Genomic DNA, 16,058 nt, shown 5'->3' with positions numbered 1-16,058 from the left:
ATTGTCAGTTTGTCTTATATTTTATCATAAACAGTGTTTTAGCACAGGCAGATTTTGTTTAACACAAATCAATAAAAGCTTCTTTACACTATCTGCATCATGCTCATCTAAACCCATGTCAGAATTCTTTACAGTAGATGTGTGAATGGAAGTTACATGTGACCAGTGTGTAGTTTTAATACATATTTAACATAAATTGATAAAATGTGTTAAAAATAGCACAAGAGAACGTTATTTAACTGCCATCATAATATCTTATTCAGAAACACTATGGCGCTGATAGGTATTAACGTAAGGTGTCGTTTAGGAAGGTTTTAGTGGAAATCAAAGGCAGTAGTGTGAATAAAGTCTGATGCATGAAGTCTGGAGAAACAGACCATTTTTTGACAATTTAACCCTTTACTTAAAGGTAGTGTTCATAGTGCTGCATAACAACGTAAACTTACTGTACATAAACATTTATTAAAAGCTTATTCCAATAGATGTCAGGTGTCATAACGACGGCTTTTGTCAGTTTTGTTGCTGAAATTGACATGAAACCCACAGTCATTTAATATATGTTGACATAACGCCCCAGTTATTGACAAAATGCCCAGTCACTTAATACATGTTGACATGAGGTTATGACATTTTACGGGTTGGCTCAGATTAGAATGTCATGACAGCTCACTTTAGAGCTTGATGTGCTTCTGGTGTGTCAGAGTCTTCAGGTCAGCTGATGCTTTTTTAATAAGCCTTCACAGATGTTTGTATATTTATTCCAGTTGCTGTGAAGGGTTTATATAAAGCCTTATGAACAGTAGTTTTTGGACATTATCTTTGTAAGCCTTGGAGTGTACCTCAGCGTTGTCAGAGTTCACTGAGGCATTCATTTCTACTTTCATTTTTACTTTCTCTAAAAAAAAAAAAGGATCACATCCTGAACCAACCCAAACTCTGCACTTGCTGTAATTATCACTTGCTGTCGGATCCACGCTTGATGCTCATTAGCTCCCGGAAATAAGCAGAGTACATTTGGGACGTGGCCCGAGCCGTGAGCTGCTGAGCTTCTGCTGCTGCCAGCTCCTTCCTCACACTCCTTTACACACCCATACGCAACAAAGCGGCGAGCGCAGCGGCCGTTGCCTAGCGATGGTGTTGCCATGGCTACCAGCCAGCTAGCCAACTCCCGGTATAAAGAATACATTGTTATATGTACATCAAGTTCAGGGAAAAGAGAGGGGAGGCCACAGAGTTTCAACTTGCCTGAGCTTCAAGGAGTTTTTTTATGTATTTGTGTGTGTGTGTGTGTGTGTGTGTGAAATAAACATGAAAGATAGCGCAAAAGAGATGGAGAGAATGAAAATTCTCTTTATGATTTTCCATATGTATGAGGCCAGGGAGTACAGGGGGTGAATGATATTGCAGTCTGGCTCATTTGCTATTCCGTATTAAGAGCAAGACGGAGGGCTGGGGGGTTGCAGCACTGGGAATGGATTCTGAAAGTAATTTGAGCTATATCAGAATAACCTCGCCACCCCCATCCAACATACTGTCTCCCTCTGTCTTTTGTCTCTCCCTTTCTCTCCCCACACACACATCGCTCAGTGACAGGAGGCAAAACAAGGCATTCCAAAGAAACATCTACTGTATCGAGGCAGGATTGTTGTGAAGTCCTCTTCTGGACAGGTTCTAATGTAGTAGAGGCCTTCAAATGACACTGCACTCTTTAAAGGATAACAGTAAGGCATAATTCAGTGAGGATAATCCGTATAAGGAGACACAGATTCATCATAAGCTTTAGGTTTAGTAGTTTTTTTTCCTATGAATTTTAATCTGAACTTTATATTATCTTCATTTTATTTTGTTTTTGAACATTTGTTTAGCGCCACAACCCTTCAAATGCCTTGTGGATGTGTGCACAAAGTAGGATGCTTCCTTATACAGCAAGTATGCACTCTGTAAGGTCGTGTGTGTGTGTGTGTGTGTGTGTGTGTGTGTGTGTGTGTGTGTGTGCAGTGCATGGATGGAGTTTTTATTAAGCACAAAAAAAGCTCTTCATTTTGTCCCTTTGCAATGTCAGACTGTTCAAGGCCCAGTGTAATAGTGTGTGTGTGTGTGTGTGAGAGAGAGAGAGAGAGAGAGAGAGAGAGAGAGAGAGAGAGAGAGAGAGAGATTGTGCGATTGTTAGGATTTTTGTCTGAATTAATCTGCATGGCTGCATCTGTTAATGTGTTGCAGTGGGTGCCCTGTTTCAATGCCAATATGTTCTATACACATTTCTGTGGGAGGTTTTATTGAGACTGCAGCAGCGTATGTGTGAAGGAACACTTAGATATTAAAGTGGAAACGGGTTTATGTGACAAGTACGTGACAGACTGACAAGTGACATTTCTTCTCCCCACACTCTTCTTTATTATTTATACTTACACAACCAGATCTGTTTTATAGATCTGTCCACATTATTAGGAACACTCCCTGCTCACCTCTGCTCATTCATTAAATTATCCAATCAACCAATCATGTGGCAGCAGTGCAATGCAGATATTTTTGCAGATACAGGTCAAGAGTTGCAGCTAATGTTCACGTCAAACATCAGAATGGGGAAACATGGTTGTTGGTGTCAGACAGACTGGTCTGCTGAGATTTTCAAATGCAACAGTCTCTAGAGTTTACATAAAAATGGTGTGGAAGACAAAAAAACATCCACAGAGCAGCAGTTCTGTGGTGAGATGCTTTTCTACTCACCACGGTTGTAAAGAGTGATTATTTGAGTTACCGTAGCTTCTTTCCTATCAGCTTGAACCAGTCTGGCCATTCTCCACTGAACTCTCTCATCAACAAGGCGCACAGACGGGACTCTCACTGGATGTTTTTTATATACTACACTATGCTATACTATATATGGAGAGAGAGAGAGAGAGAGATTAAGTAACAGGTGCTTTGGAGAGCTGTCCTTCGTCACATGGCTATGCATGCAGCGTATTTTAGTAATACATGTGGCGTTATAGTAAAAAAAAAAAAAAGCGTGGTAGTTTCCAGAGAAACAGCACGTCCTTCATCAGCTATGTAAGTGCAAGATGTAGGAGGGATGTATATATTTATCTGGTAGTGCCAACAGATACATTTCTATCATATGATTTCAGAAAATATATTGTGAGGTAAACACACACACACACACACACACATTCCTATTGACAAGACTGCAGCGGATAATTGCTTCAGATTGTGGCTTTGGCATTGAAACGATGCGTACTTGGTATTAGGGGGCCAACGTGTGCCATGAAAACATTCCCCACATCATTAGACCACCACCACCACCAACCTGAACTGCTGACACAAGCCAGGTTCAGTCAATGGATCATCTGCAGAAATCAGGATTCATCACACCAGGAGAGTTGTGTATTGTCAGTCCTGAGATGCTTCTCTGCTCATCACGGATGGAAAGAGTGGTTATTTGAGTTACCATAGCCTTTCTGTCAGCTTGGACTGGTTCTTCTCTTTGCATCATTCAGTGTAACACTCTAGAGACTGCTGTGTGTGAAAATCCCAGGAGATCAGCAGGTTCTGAGCTCCTCAGACCAGACCGTCTGACACCAGCAAGCATGCCACAGTCAATTCAGAGTCACTGAGATCACATTCCCCCCATTCTGATGTTTGATTTGAATATTAACTGAAGCTCTTAACCTGTATCTGCATGATTTTATGTTCTTATTAAAGTGGCTGGTGAGTATTTATGGTACTTAGTAATGGAGATATTTGGTTAAATAGTTTCAGCTTCCTCATGTTCCTCAGACTAAACTTACCTTGTCTAATGGGTGACCGAAGAATTCTGTGAAATTTATGTTTTCATTTAAAACCTCAAATTGCAAGAAGCAATAACCTGTTTGCCTAAAATGCCTGCAGGCTGACCATCACATAATGAGCTCTAAAGATAAAAACAATTTAAAATATAAAAACTGGCTTCAGGTGCATGTACAGCAAACTGTGACTGCTGCTGTATTTTCTACACTTTTCAGGTTGCTTTGCTGTGGGTTGTGGGTCTCGTGGTACACTTCAGATAGACAGCAGTGCTGCACTGTGGTGTTTTTGTTGGTCTTGGGTAATGGCCGCAATGCGACTGTGTGTGAGTTTATATTGAGTATATGGCATGGGGCAGTGGAACAGGTGGTTGTGGGTAATTCCTGTGGAAGTGCTAATTCAATAAGACCTTATCGACCAGCTAGGGACGGCCCGATCTGACCAGAATCTGATTTAGTTCCTCTGGAACCATTTGAAAAAAAAGAGACATGGAAGGCTGACAGAGACAGACAGAAAGAACCAGCCAGTCAGAGAGAGTTGAGATTGAAGGAGGGGGTGTTTTACGAATGTCTTTCACTGTCTCTATTTTTTTTTTTTTAATTCCCATGGGGATGCAGACACACTTGAAAGCTATGAAGTGTGCTGTTCTGCCTGTGTTCTCCCTGTAATTGGACAAGTGCAGCACTGGGATATGGAGAGAAACAGAGAGATGGGAAGGATCATGGACTACAGAAACACATGGAATCTGTCTATTCCTCTCTCCTCTTATTTTCTCTTTCTCAGACTGTACCTTGCAGACAGACATTAGAGCCGCTGGCATTTATCCATTAAAGTGCTTTTCAGTTAGGCAGTTCCTTATATATATATATATATATATATATATATATATATATATATATATATATATATAATATACTGTATATACACACATATACACACATATACACACACACAGTATATGTTAAATCATTTTGTCATCCTGTAGAAAGAAAGCAGAGACAGAGTCTCGGCGTGTGTGCATGCACTCGCTTCTGCTCCGTGGGGAATAGAGAGCACAGTCTGCAGTTGAAATAAATGACAGCAAGACAAAAGAGCAGATTTCCACAAGCACTTCTTTTCCATGAAAATTCCTTCTAGACTGGTGATAAATTGTGTTTTTGCTTTTGAGGAATTAGAGCATATTTGTTCAAGAATGCAGATCATTTGTTTTGCATGCGTTCCCTGCACATTTTCCTTTGTTCCTTTTGTAATGTTGTTTTTATGGCATTTTAATGTTGAATTGCATGTTATACAATACTAGAGATGGTGCAGTTGTTGCTATATTTACTGCTCAGTGAGAGTGAAACAGAGCAAATGAATGAGAAAAAGGAAGACAGATCCATAGCGCTGTACAATTTTTAGCCTAATACTGTACACAGGTATACATGTACAGTACATAGGTTTACGATAATTCAGCAATTAGCACTTGCTTGCTGTTCTAATTATAGACATTAGATGCTCTGCTCTCAGCGACTGTGCCATGGAGATTTGTTCACTTTCTTATTTACTGTGTGCTGCAACCCTGTTCTGTCTCTCACTGCTTCACTTCTCTCTACACACTTTCCATATCCTCCAAACCTGCCTCCTGCATTTTAGCGTCTCACTTTATGAAGCATATTGCTTTAAATGCAGACTTCCTCTGCTGTTTGGATTATACTGAATCTCTGTGTATTTTTTCAGTAATAAATACATGAACCGTTTACATTACAGAACAAGCATTTCCTTCTAAACATGCCTTACTTTTGATGCCAAAAAGCTCAGCTCCACTCTCTAATGCATCAGTGTGGGGTTTTTTTCACCACTTTGCAGACTGTAAACAAGTGAATATTGTTCTGTAAAATTTTCTGTTTTATTTGTGTAATTTATGGGATTTTGTATGTGGTCTCAGGTATATTTTATATGTATCTCAGGTGCAGTGTGTGCAGTTTTATAAGGAAATGAGCTGGAAGTGTTACTGAGCATCTTGCAGAAGCAGCCACAGTTCTTCTGGAGACTTTGACTCTCGACTCGCTTCTTATTTCTGCAGCGAAACCCTGAGCATCACTGACATGCAAACATTTTTCTGTAACATTTAATTTTGTGCTGGAAAACTAATGTTTGGAATCTAAATTGTGCTCACTCGATAATGTAGAAGTCATAAAATAAAAATCTATAAAATAGTTTGTATGAAAGGCTATATATATAAAACAGATTTATAAAAATGGAAACTGTACAGGCTGTCTACTGTCTAATAGCAGCATTGTTTTGTTATTTTGCAGGATCGCAGATAGCAGTATCCACATTATGAGCTGAAATAAAAGAAATAATACAAAATACACATTTGAGTCACTTCTCTGCAGTAATGGAGCAGTTTATCTTAGTTTATTAAAGCTTCTATTACTAATGGTGGCTAAACTCTTTACTTCTGGGGAACTATTAGCTATATAGGGTCATATTCAGAGTTTATGACTTACGTCTAATACACCAATATTTACGCAGGTAAAGGTACTTGTATTCAGGGTTGGGTTACACCGGTGCTTAAGTGTTTTTTCTGGATGTACCATTGAGATTATGCAAATTGCCTTCCAGATTTTTCTTGAGCAGAAGCTTCAGGAAGCTTCAGTAGAGTCTAGCCCACTGCCTTTAATCACAAGCAGTTGCCTCTGAACCTGAAAAAATTGAGTTAATTCATAACTTTATCCATAACAACTTGGTCCTCGAGATAAGCAATGTGTCTCAGATTAAGAAGCTGTCTCCATCCATAAAAAACCTTTTGATGGACTTTAAAGGGATGATTATATTAAATAATTAATAGTGCTACATTTGTTTATTTAATATTAGCTTTGAATGGCATTCCATAGTATTTTTTTGAGTGCACTTACTGTCCGAAACATAAATTCACACAAGAAAAGTGCACTTAAGTCCATGGTCTGAATTGTGCATAAATGAGACACACTTCTGTTTTAGGCAAACTCCACTCTGCATGCGCAGTTTAAACGCAACTTCTTAATAGCACTTAAATCACTTTAGTCACATCAGTGGTGTGAATACCAATGCGTGCAATTTCTGTATTAAAGGTGCATTAGGTAAGATCAGTCTTTTTTTTTCAAGGTCTGTAAGGGTTAGATAGGTTTGACATGTGAATGATTCCTGTCCATGTTCATGAAGCTTCACCTCCAAGATCTTAGGTGGCCTTTATAGTGTCTATAAAATGACTGACAGGAGGCACATCTGAACACAAACGAGCAGAAGTCAGTTTTCCAAATGGGTTTTCTTAGCAACTTGATAAATTTTCTAAATGCCATGGCTTAATTCATTTTTTTTCTGTCATGTACTGCATATTTTAAAGGCAATGTGTACAAGTAAGGAATAAAAAAATCAAGTATTGCCCCTTTAAATCCTCACTATGCGCTCTTCACTCAGCTCTGAATGCAGCCAATAGTGTGAAGTTTTCAGGACCCTGGACAGCACCATGGCCGCTCCTGCACTCTGGTGCTGGTTCTGTGTTGTGATAAAATCCACGGTGTAGTGTGTGAACGCCGCTGTTTTTAGAGTGTGGGGTCCATGCAGCACATATGGATCACAGCTTTTTAATACTGCACTGACTAGTCCTGTCTTCCTTTCATCCAGATCAGAGGTTCTCTCTCTCTCTCTCTCTCTCTCTCTCTCTCTCTATCTCTGGGGATTAGAGAGCAGAACAGACCCATGGAATCTTAAAAAAGAAACACTGCAACAGTCCCTCCACCTCCCCAACACACACACACACACACACACACACACACACACACACACACACACACACACACACACGCTTCACTCCAATGTTAGAATCTCAGGGGATGGGGTGGATTAATGACCTCACTGGAGAGAACCCAAGCTCTCCAAATCATCCGGCTGTATGTGTGTGTGTGTGTGTGTGTGTGTGTGTGTGTGTGTGTGAGAGAGAGCTGATGTCTGAACATTAGGTATTCTCTGGAGGAGCACAGCATATCTCCACATATCTATTAGTGCACCTAAGTGTTGTTTTTGTTCTCATATTTAGCCGCTTTAAGCCGCTCTTGCAATGCTCTTCACTTCTCCCTCTGGGAGATAGACTGAAGCGTTCAGCTGTGATCATGTGAAGCCAGTGTGTAAGTAGCTGGGTGTGAAAGCTGCCAACTAACTTGTCTTCCTTGTTAATGATATAACGTAGTAACCTCCTGTGGCGTACCTGTCTCTCAGTTCCCAGCATCCCCTCTGTTCTTGTGACAATATTTAACAGAGCCGCAGGCCTCCCAGTGTAGAGAAACTCGTCTCCTCCCCCACTACACGCTCGTACAGTAAGTGAGCAGTGCAGCGTAAGGCTAAGCTTCAGTAATGAACACTCGCACATGAGAGAAAACTCGCAGCTCCGCTCCGCTCTTGTTGCCTTTCATTTCCTTACATGATTTGTGAATGTTCATTACTTTGCAATGGATGTGCTGTTCGCCGCGTTCACATTGGCCTTTTGTCATTTTTGTTATTTTTTTAATACAGTTGTAAAATACACAATATATCTTATTATCATTAAAAAAACATCTCTATTACAAGAGAAGCCCTCCACCCTTTCGGAAGCCTGATGGCAGGGGAGTGGAAATGACAGATGGAGCGAATGTGACAGCAGCTCTTTTTTTTTCAGTTTTTTTCACTTGTTTTTAAAGACTAGTCATTTTTAACTTACATTTCACCTGTTATAGTGCAGCAGGTAACTTTATAATATAAATATACACCCTTAAATTCATTCATTAGATATATAGATTGGTGCACATGATGATCCATGGTTTTAGTATCATGGAGGCTTATTTAAACCCAAACAGACATGAAGACTGAGTCTGACCTCTCGTGTACTAATTTTTGCCCCCCTTTTCTGTCATACCACAGCCAAAAAAGCAGCAGATGGCTCGGTCATCCCCAACGGCTACTGTGACTTCTGCCTCGGAGGCTCTAAGAAGACGGGCTGCCCAGAGGATCTTATCTCCTGCGCAGACTGCGGACGATCAGGTGTGAAAACAATACTTATATAAAACAATACTTATATATACACACATATACATTTGTGTGTGTGTTAAGGACAAAAGCTCCACCAAAGACTTTATAATATTTAAAGATTTATTCATTGTCCACTCTCAGATTCTTCTGGGGCTCTAAACGAGTGCTTTGTTAAAGGAAACCAGATTCTATAAGACTGTAACTGTAAGACACATTTCTGTTGTGTGCTACACAAGTCTGATTCGAGTGATTCAGCCTGGCCATTTCCAGTTACATTTAGATTATTTTTCCAATACACATATTTATCCAGTCACACATATTTTTCAACTACTTCTTACTTAGATTATCTGATTCTTGACTACCCATCTTAAACCTAATTCTTGAAGTGTTTAAAAACTTTTGACTGTATATACACTATATACTGTATATACCCCCCTGACCATCACTCCCATATGTGGTTCTTCCCCAAACTGTTGCCACAAAGTTTAAAGCACACAGTTGTATAGAACGTCTCTGTGTGCTGTAGCTTTACAGTTTCCCTTCACTGGAACTAAGAGACTCAAACCTGTTCCAGCATGACAATGCCCCTGTGCACAAAGCGAGCTCCATGAAGACATGGTGTGTGAAGGTTGGAGTGGAAGAACTCGAGTGTCCTGCACAGAGCCCTGACCTCAACCCCACTGAACACCTTTGGGATGAACTGGAACACCGACTGAACCCCAGACCTCCTCGACATCCCAACATCAGCGCCTGACCTCACTAATGCTCTTGTAGCTGAATGAACACAAATCCCCACAGCCACGCTCCAACATCTAGTGGAAAGCCTTCTCAGAAGAGTGGAGCTCATTATAACAGCTGGAATGAGATGTTCGACAAGCACATGTGGGTGTGATGGTCAAGGGTGCACATACTTTTGGCTATATAGTGTATGTGTATATAATATACAGTATGTGTGTAATATATTGCATATAATTCTGCCCTTCAGAATAATTGGCACCCTTATATATACATATATATATATATATAATCTGAAGATGGTAATGTTGTACAGTAACTTGGGTATTTTAGAGTCTTTAGGCTGTAAGTTCTTTAGGCTACAGAGACTATAGACTAGATTTTCCACATTTTGAAAATAAGGTGGTACTTCAAGGTAACGCATCTTTTGAGCCCAAAGAACTTCCACTGACTTGCAAGCCTGATGGTGTGTGCAGAGAAGAGGAGAAGTTAGACTTCTTTCATAACTAAAAGTTTGACACGTCTGACAAAGTTGGAAATTTGCGAGGAGGTGGACAAATTTGCACACCGCCCCCACACAGTGAGGAGACGGAGGTGGTGGTGAAGGAGGAAAAACAAGCCTAAAGATCACAGTAGAATTGCACAGTTTATTTATAATGGCTTATAAATCAGTTTCAAAATCAGCTGTTAAACTGCACTTTCATAACAAGTTGTTTGAAAGCACTGTAACAAAGAAGCACTTCCTGAGAACATCTCACATCATGCAGAGGCTGAACTTCATCATGTCTCCGATGTCTACATGTCTGCTTCATCAGAACTATGATTGGCATCATGTGTTGCTGTCAGATGAGACCAAAATCCAACTTTTCGGTCATGAACACCATCAACACGTTTGGTGACTGAATAAAAGCACCTGAAACCCCTGCTGTAATATACGGAGGTGGATCAGCGAGGCTTTGGAGCTGTTTTGTGGCTGGTGGTTCAGGGGCTCTTGTGAAGATTGATGCCATCATGAAGTCTGCCAGGTTTCAGGATATTTCAGCCCAAAACCTGGTTGTCTTTGCCGTAAGGTTTAGACTTGGCCATATACAGTATAAACAGCTTTCAACAAGCTGATGAGCCAAACATACTTCCAAAGCAATACAGAAATGGTTATGGAAACACCATGTGATGACCATCTCAATCTTCAGATTTGAACCCTACTGAAAGCTTGATACTGAATTGAAAAGAGAAATCTTTTTCACCCTGTGTGTAATTCTTTTTATATATATTACATGTGCTGATTTTCATGTAGAGTGCCAATAATTCTTTAGGGAACTGTATATGTTTACACATATTATACATTTCACAAATACCTTCATATATAGTTGTGTGTAGGAAATAAACACATTAAAGCTTCATTTGTTTAGCCGGGCTGTGGTATATTCCATGCTGTAGATTACATATCTAAAACATTTTGATTGAGGGGTGTGGAGTTGTAGAAAGAATATTTATGAGCTGCAAAGATATGTCAGTTTTAACAGTGATGTTGGTTTACACATGTATTACAACATATTCAAATGCTACAAACAACTGTACAAACAATCCTGTAATGAAATAAACCACAAAGGTCACCTAGAGTTTGTGGAACATATAGAAAGGTCAAGCGAACATAAAGTGCTCTTTAGTAAGGTGTTGAGCCACTACAAGCGGCCAGAACAGCTTCACTGCACCTTGGCGTAGGTTCTGCAAGTCTGTGGAACTGCACTGGAAGGATCTTCTGAAAGATATAAAACTTGAACCTCTGGATGTTCTTGTGTCCAGGCCACCCGTCCTGCCTGCAGTTCACAGTCAACATGACAGCAGCAGTGAGGACTTACCGCTGGCAGTGCATCGAGTGCAAGTCATGCAGCCTGTGTGGCACCTCCGAGAATGACGTTAGTCACTGTTCACCTGCTCACTTTTAATTCTTTTTATTACCTCTTAACACTTCCAGATGGCTTGGCATATCCAGAATATTGATGTTTTTTCTATCTGTGTTTACAAATTCCTGGCTATAGGATCAACTTTTATTCTGTGATGATTGCGATCGAGGATATCATATGTACTGTCTAAGTCCACCTATGGCAGAACCTCCAGAGGGTACGCAGGTCTAAAGCTATTATAGACAACAGAGAATAAGAATAATATGGTCAATCTAAAGTAGGGATGCAGCAATACCACTGTTTGTTTCAAACTGAGTACAAGTATGATACGGAAATTAGTAATCTACTTCGTATTAAGCAATTGGGGTGTCATGAACATTGTTTTAGCTGTGTTTATGTTGGCTGCTGCTGTGTGCCGGTAGCAATGAACTCCACGTGCTGAGTTTTATGCCGTTTAAATAGTATGTTTTATAGAAAGGGTGAGTGCATGGAACAGTATCAGTGCTCAGTGCTCGCAGAACTGAAGTGCTCACTCGCTTCAATGCACTGATTTTTAATGACCATGCTCGCTGATACTGCTCTGCGCTCTCAGATGAGCTGCATCTCATGGTCTCTAGTTAAGATTCCAATTAAATATCATAAAAAGTTACTTGTAATTGTGAAATACGTCTAGATCACTATCATGTGTGTGATCTGTTCATTACCTGACAATACACACTGGGTTTATGTCACATAGTACCAAGCGGTATTTGATGCTCATATCAGAGCATTTTTTCCGAGTAGAAGTAAATGAGTACTATATCAGACTGATACCCAATACCATAGCTATAGGTATTGATGCATCCCTATTCTATAGATGACTGTTTTGTCTACAGCAAACTGTAGAAATGTATAATGTTGTTAATGTACTATAAAGTGTACAGTTATGTATTGTGACCTCTCCTCCACAGGGAGCTGGAGTTGCCACCTGTGTCTGCGGCAACTAAAGGAAAAAGCCTCAGCTTACATCATGCTGAATTAATCTTCATTACACGTTGGGTTGCAGCCGCCCAGCCTCTGCCTGCACAGCCTCATCATGACAAACCAACATGGCAGATTGAAAGAGACGCTCAATTCGCATGAAAGAAAAATACACACTGCATCAGTCCTGCAGGGAATTTGCAACCATCCACTTCATGGAGAGAACAGGTTCCTTCTTCATTTCTGGTGCACAGCAGACGTGCCTCCTCTTTATTCAGTCCTAAACACACTTTCCCACATCTCCCTAATCATTTTCTCCAGCTATATGACTAGGGAGTGATTTCTATTGATGCACACGTTTATTTGGCGGTACTTAGTCGAGAGGCGCTGAGCGACTCATCGCTGAAGAGTCAGTTTTAACGTGTGGCTCAAGAGGGCACTTGAATGGCAAGAGACTCAGAGTGTTCTCATTGGAAAAACACATTGACTGCTGATGAAGAAAACGCCATGAGATCTCCCGGTTTCCATAGTTGCTTTTGGTTCGTGAAGCACCGCTAATACTATTTTTCAGCTGTCGTGCCGCCCACTCTCTGCAGCCCACTGTGAGAGGTAGACACCAGCAAGTTACATGACCATATTTAGCCACCAGGTCTTATTCAGACTCTAAAGAGAAGAGCTCATTTCAGCTCCAGAGAGATAAATGAATCGATGTATTATTCAGCTCCTTTTGAGGTGCACCTTATGGAGCTCAACACATCACCCTCAGATCGAATGTTGATGAGAAGAAATTTGATGGCCTGCAGTCTTAAGAGACTTGGTTGGATTTGCCTGGGAATACGAGTCTATTTTTAACACACAAACTTTGGTGTTGCGAGTTGTTTTCTTTGAACGGATACCCTTTAAGCTCAAGGAGGTCTGAGGTGCATGCCGTTCAGCTTGGGTGGTACTTAAAAAATCAAAATCAAAAAAATCAAACTTTCTGCTATCATCCCCCTGCTTTTTTTTCCTCCTGAAAAAGCCAATATAAGATATTCTCTCTGTGTGTTTGTCAGGGTGTATAGTAATGAATTATGTCCAGCCTTGTTTGAAAAACAGGGCCTTAATGTTTGTTCTTTTTTATATTATTATTACTTTGGATGCATGTTGTGATACTGTTTTAAAAATTAAACTTTTAAGAATGGGCGGGGAAAAAAAAACCTACGAAAGCACACTTAATTCGCAATAATGTGTTTGTGACCCTCATGGGGGACGTTGCGTCTGTGTGTGTATGTATGTGCGACACTTTTTGTGGAACTGTGCAACTAGGCATCGTATTGGAAAGGCGCAGGGTTTTGGGAGCTCGAACTTCTCCATGACGGCACCGTATTTCACTTTCACATCTTTTTTTCCCTTTTTACTATTTTCTGGACAAACTGAAAGCCAGTTCTGAGACAAACTATCGCGCCTCGTTTTTGTACAATGAGCTCTTTCCTATCTGTAAGTCTGCTTTGTGTTCTGGGACTTTGTAATTGCAGTGTGCTTAAAAAAAAAGTAAATAAACCCAGTAGAGTATTACTGGGATGCCAGCATGTGTATGTGACTTTGTGCTGAGGCGATTTTGAACCCAAAGTCCCGTCCATCTGTGGCCTACCTGAAAGAACTGTCTGCTTTTTTGTTTCAGCCCACAAGCTTTAAGTTGGGAGACACTTGCTGTACATAAACTTTTGCTCTCTTATTTTTGAATGGAACGTACTTGCCATATGACTCCTGGAAAATGTTATGACTTCATATACATTAAAATGTGAAAACTAATCTTCCTGGAATATAAAATCTGTCGGGTCATTTCTATTTTTGTATTTTCCAAAACTGTGGTTTTAACCATTAGATGGTCATTGCTTACTATGAACACAATATAAAATGGGTAGAAGCGTTTCATGTTTAGCTACAAGTCTGAGCTTTTCTCCATCAGTACTATTACTTTTACCGACCCTTTTTAGTACTGCAATCTTTTGAGTACTTGAGTACTTTTGAGTACTTGTTTAACTATTTTGCACTGAGTGTGACTCTTTTTGACTTGACAACAAAAGCAATGAAAATACAGCCAAACCTTTGCATGTTGTGATGCCTTAGTTTACAGCAGAATTACAAACAGAATGTAGTTTTTCTTTCCCTTTCACAAAATCCACGCTATACTCTCAGGCCCTGTCCACATGTATACGGATATTTCTGAAAACCTGTTTCTTTCTCTGAGTTCGCACAAAAACAGCATTTTGGATCACTGCCCTTTTTAAAAGCATTTTTAACATTTTAAAACTCTGTTTTTACATTTAAAAAAGAAAGGTTTTTACAGATTTTTGAAAGCGCTGACATCGCAGCATCAACCTGTGCATGGACGTTGCGGTTTTGCTTGTGTTATGAATGTGCTAGGACTCAGTTTATCATGACTGCTGACCAGGTTGTTGCCTTGTGGTCTGTAATTTCTTATTCGATAAAGTGTTTGCAATTTAATTTCAGACTGGTTTCTTATTACACCTGCGTGCAGACTCGACACATATTCATATACTTCATGTTTGTCATTATTGCTTTTAGAATTTTTGGCCATTTTGCCTTCTCTACCGCTCAGTGTGCGTGCTATGAACATTATTCTTGAGGTGTTCGACATTACATTTTATGACATACTATTGTTCATGTGGACAGGATTTTTTTTTAAAAGGAGGGGTAAAAAAAACTGTTTAAACTGTTTTCAATAATATCCTTATACATGTGGACGTAGCCTCAGTATTTGAGCAGAAAGGACGAGAATGATGTTCCCTGCTTGAACTATAAAGTAAAAAGTAAAAATGTGTTTTGCTCTGTGGCTGATGCCTTCCAGAAGGGGTCCGTGATTAGTATAAATGAAGCTTGTTAGTTTTTTGGCCTTTACTGTGGGGGTTGGTCATGTGATCTGATTGTATTCATATCTTGAATGAAGTAATATGTGTTTGAGTGAGTAAATGTACAGTAGAAGGTGTTTATCGGCTGCTTTTCGGCCATACTGTGTCCGATGAGAGTCATTTCTTAAGTTCCACAAAAACCTTCAGTGCTTACTTAAGACTTAAAAGTGTATGTCTTGGGCTAGAAAATATCTGAAATAAATATTTTTTAATTGGTAAATCATAAATATAGTCCTTATAGTCTTTCTCTCTTACACACACATACACACACACACAGACACACACACACTATCAGCTACACATCCCAGGTGTGGCCAGTCAAAGACAGAGACAGGCTTTGTTTTTCTGTTTTTCTGTTTTTTTGTTTTTCCTGTTCCTTGTTGTGCTGTGATCTTTGCTTTTTCTTTTTCTATGCAGAGATGTTTCTTTGCCAGAGAGTGTGAATGGATTCATTCCATGTCAATGTTCAGAAATAAAAGTGAAAAAAATAAATACCGTGGAGAAAAGGAATGAGCTTGAGCTCAGGCTATTGTCGTTTTTCATTTAATCATTCGTTTTTAATTGATTCATTGATTTTGCTTTAATGTAGAAATGCTTTGACACTGAAATAGTTGGCAAGTTGCATGTTACTTTTGTCACATGTTTCTCCCTTTTCAATAATGCAATCCCCTTTTCATTTCTGCCATTTTGAAACAGATGTGTCATCATTCCTGAGTTGTGCCAGCTGTTATTATTCCAGAGC

The 16,058-nt window shown here is 39.8% G+C and overlaps 1 protein-coding gene across 1 annotated transcript in view; it reads left to right on the top strand.

Annotated features, from left to right (window-relative positions):
* dpf1 (double PHD fingers 1) overlaps nucleotides 1-15,835 on the top strand; it is a 49,005-nt gene extending 33,170 nt beyond the window's left edge. The window contains exons 9-12 of the mRNA XM_034310647.2: nucleotides 8,698-8,817; nucleotides 11,344-11,456; nucleotides 11,580-11,661; nucleotides 12,395-15,835. Coding sequence (XP_034166538.1) covers nucleotides 8,698-8,817; nucleotides 11,344-11,456; nucleotides 11,580-11,661; nucleotides 12,395-12,465 — 386 coding nt within the window. The 3' untranslated portion in view covers nucleotides 12,466-15,835. The remainder of the gene's footprint in view (nucleotides 1-8,697; nucleotides 8,818-11,343; nucleotides 11,457-11,579; nucleotides 11,662-12,394) is intronic.
* The last annotated feature ends 223 nt before the right edge of the window (nucleotides 15,836-16,058 follow it).

This window comes from Pangasianodon hypophthalmus, chromosome 14, assembly GCF_027358585.1.
Source record: "Pangasianodon hypophthalmus isolate fPanHyp1 chromosome 14, fPanHyp1.pri, whole genome shotgun sequence".
NCBI lineage: Eukaryota > Metazoa > Chordata > Actinopteri > Siluriformes > Pangasiidae > Pangasianodon > Pangasianodon hypophthalmus.
Note: the sequence above shows the minus strand (reverse complement) of the source record. Positions and strands in the feature narration are given on the sequence as shown.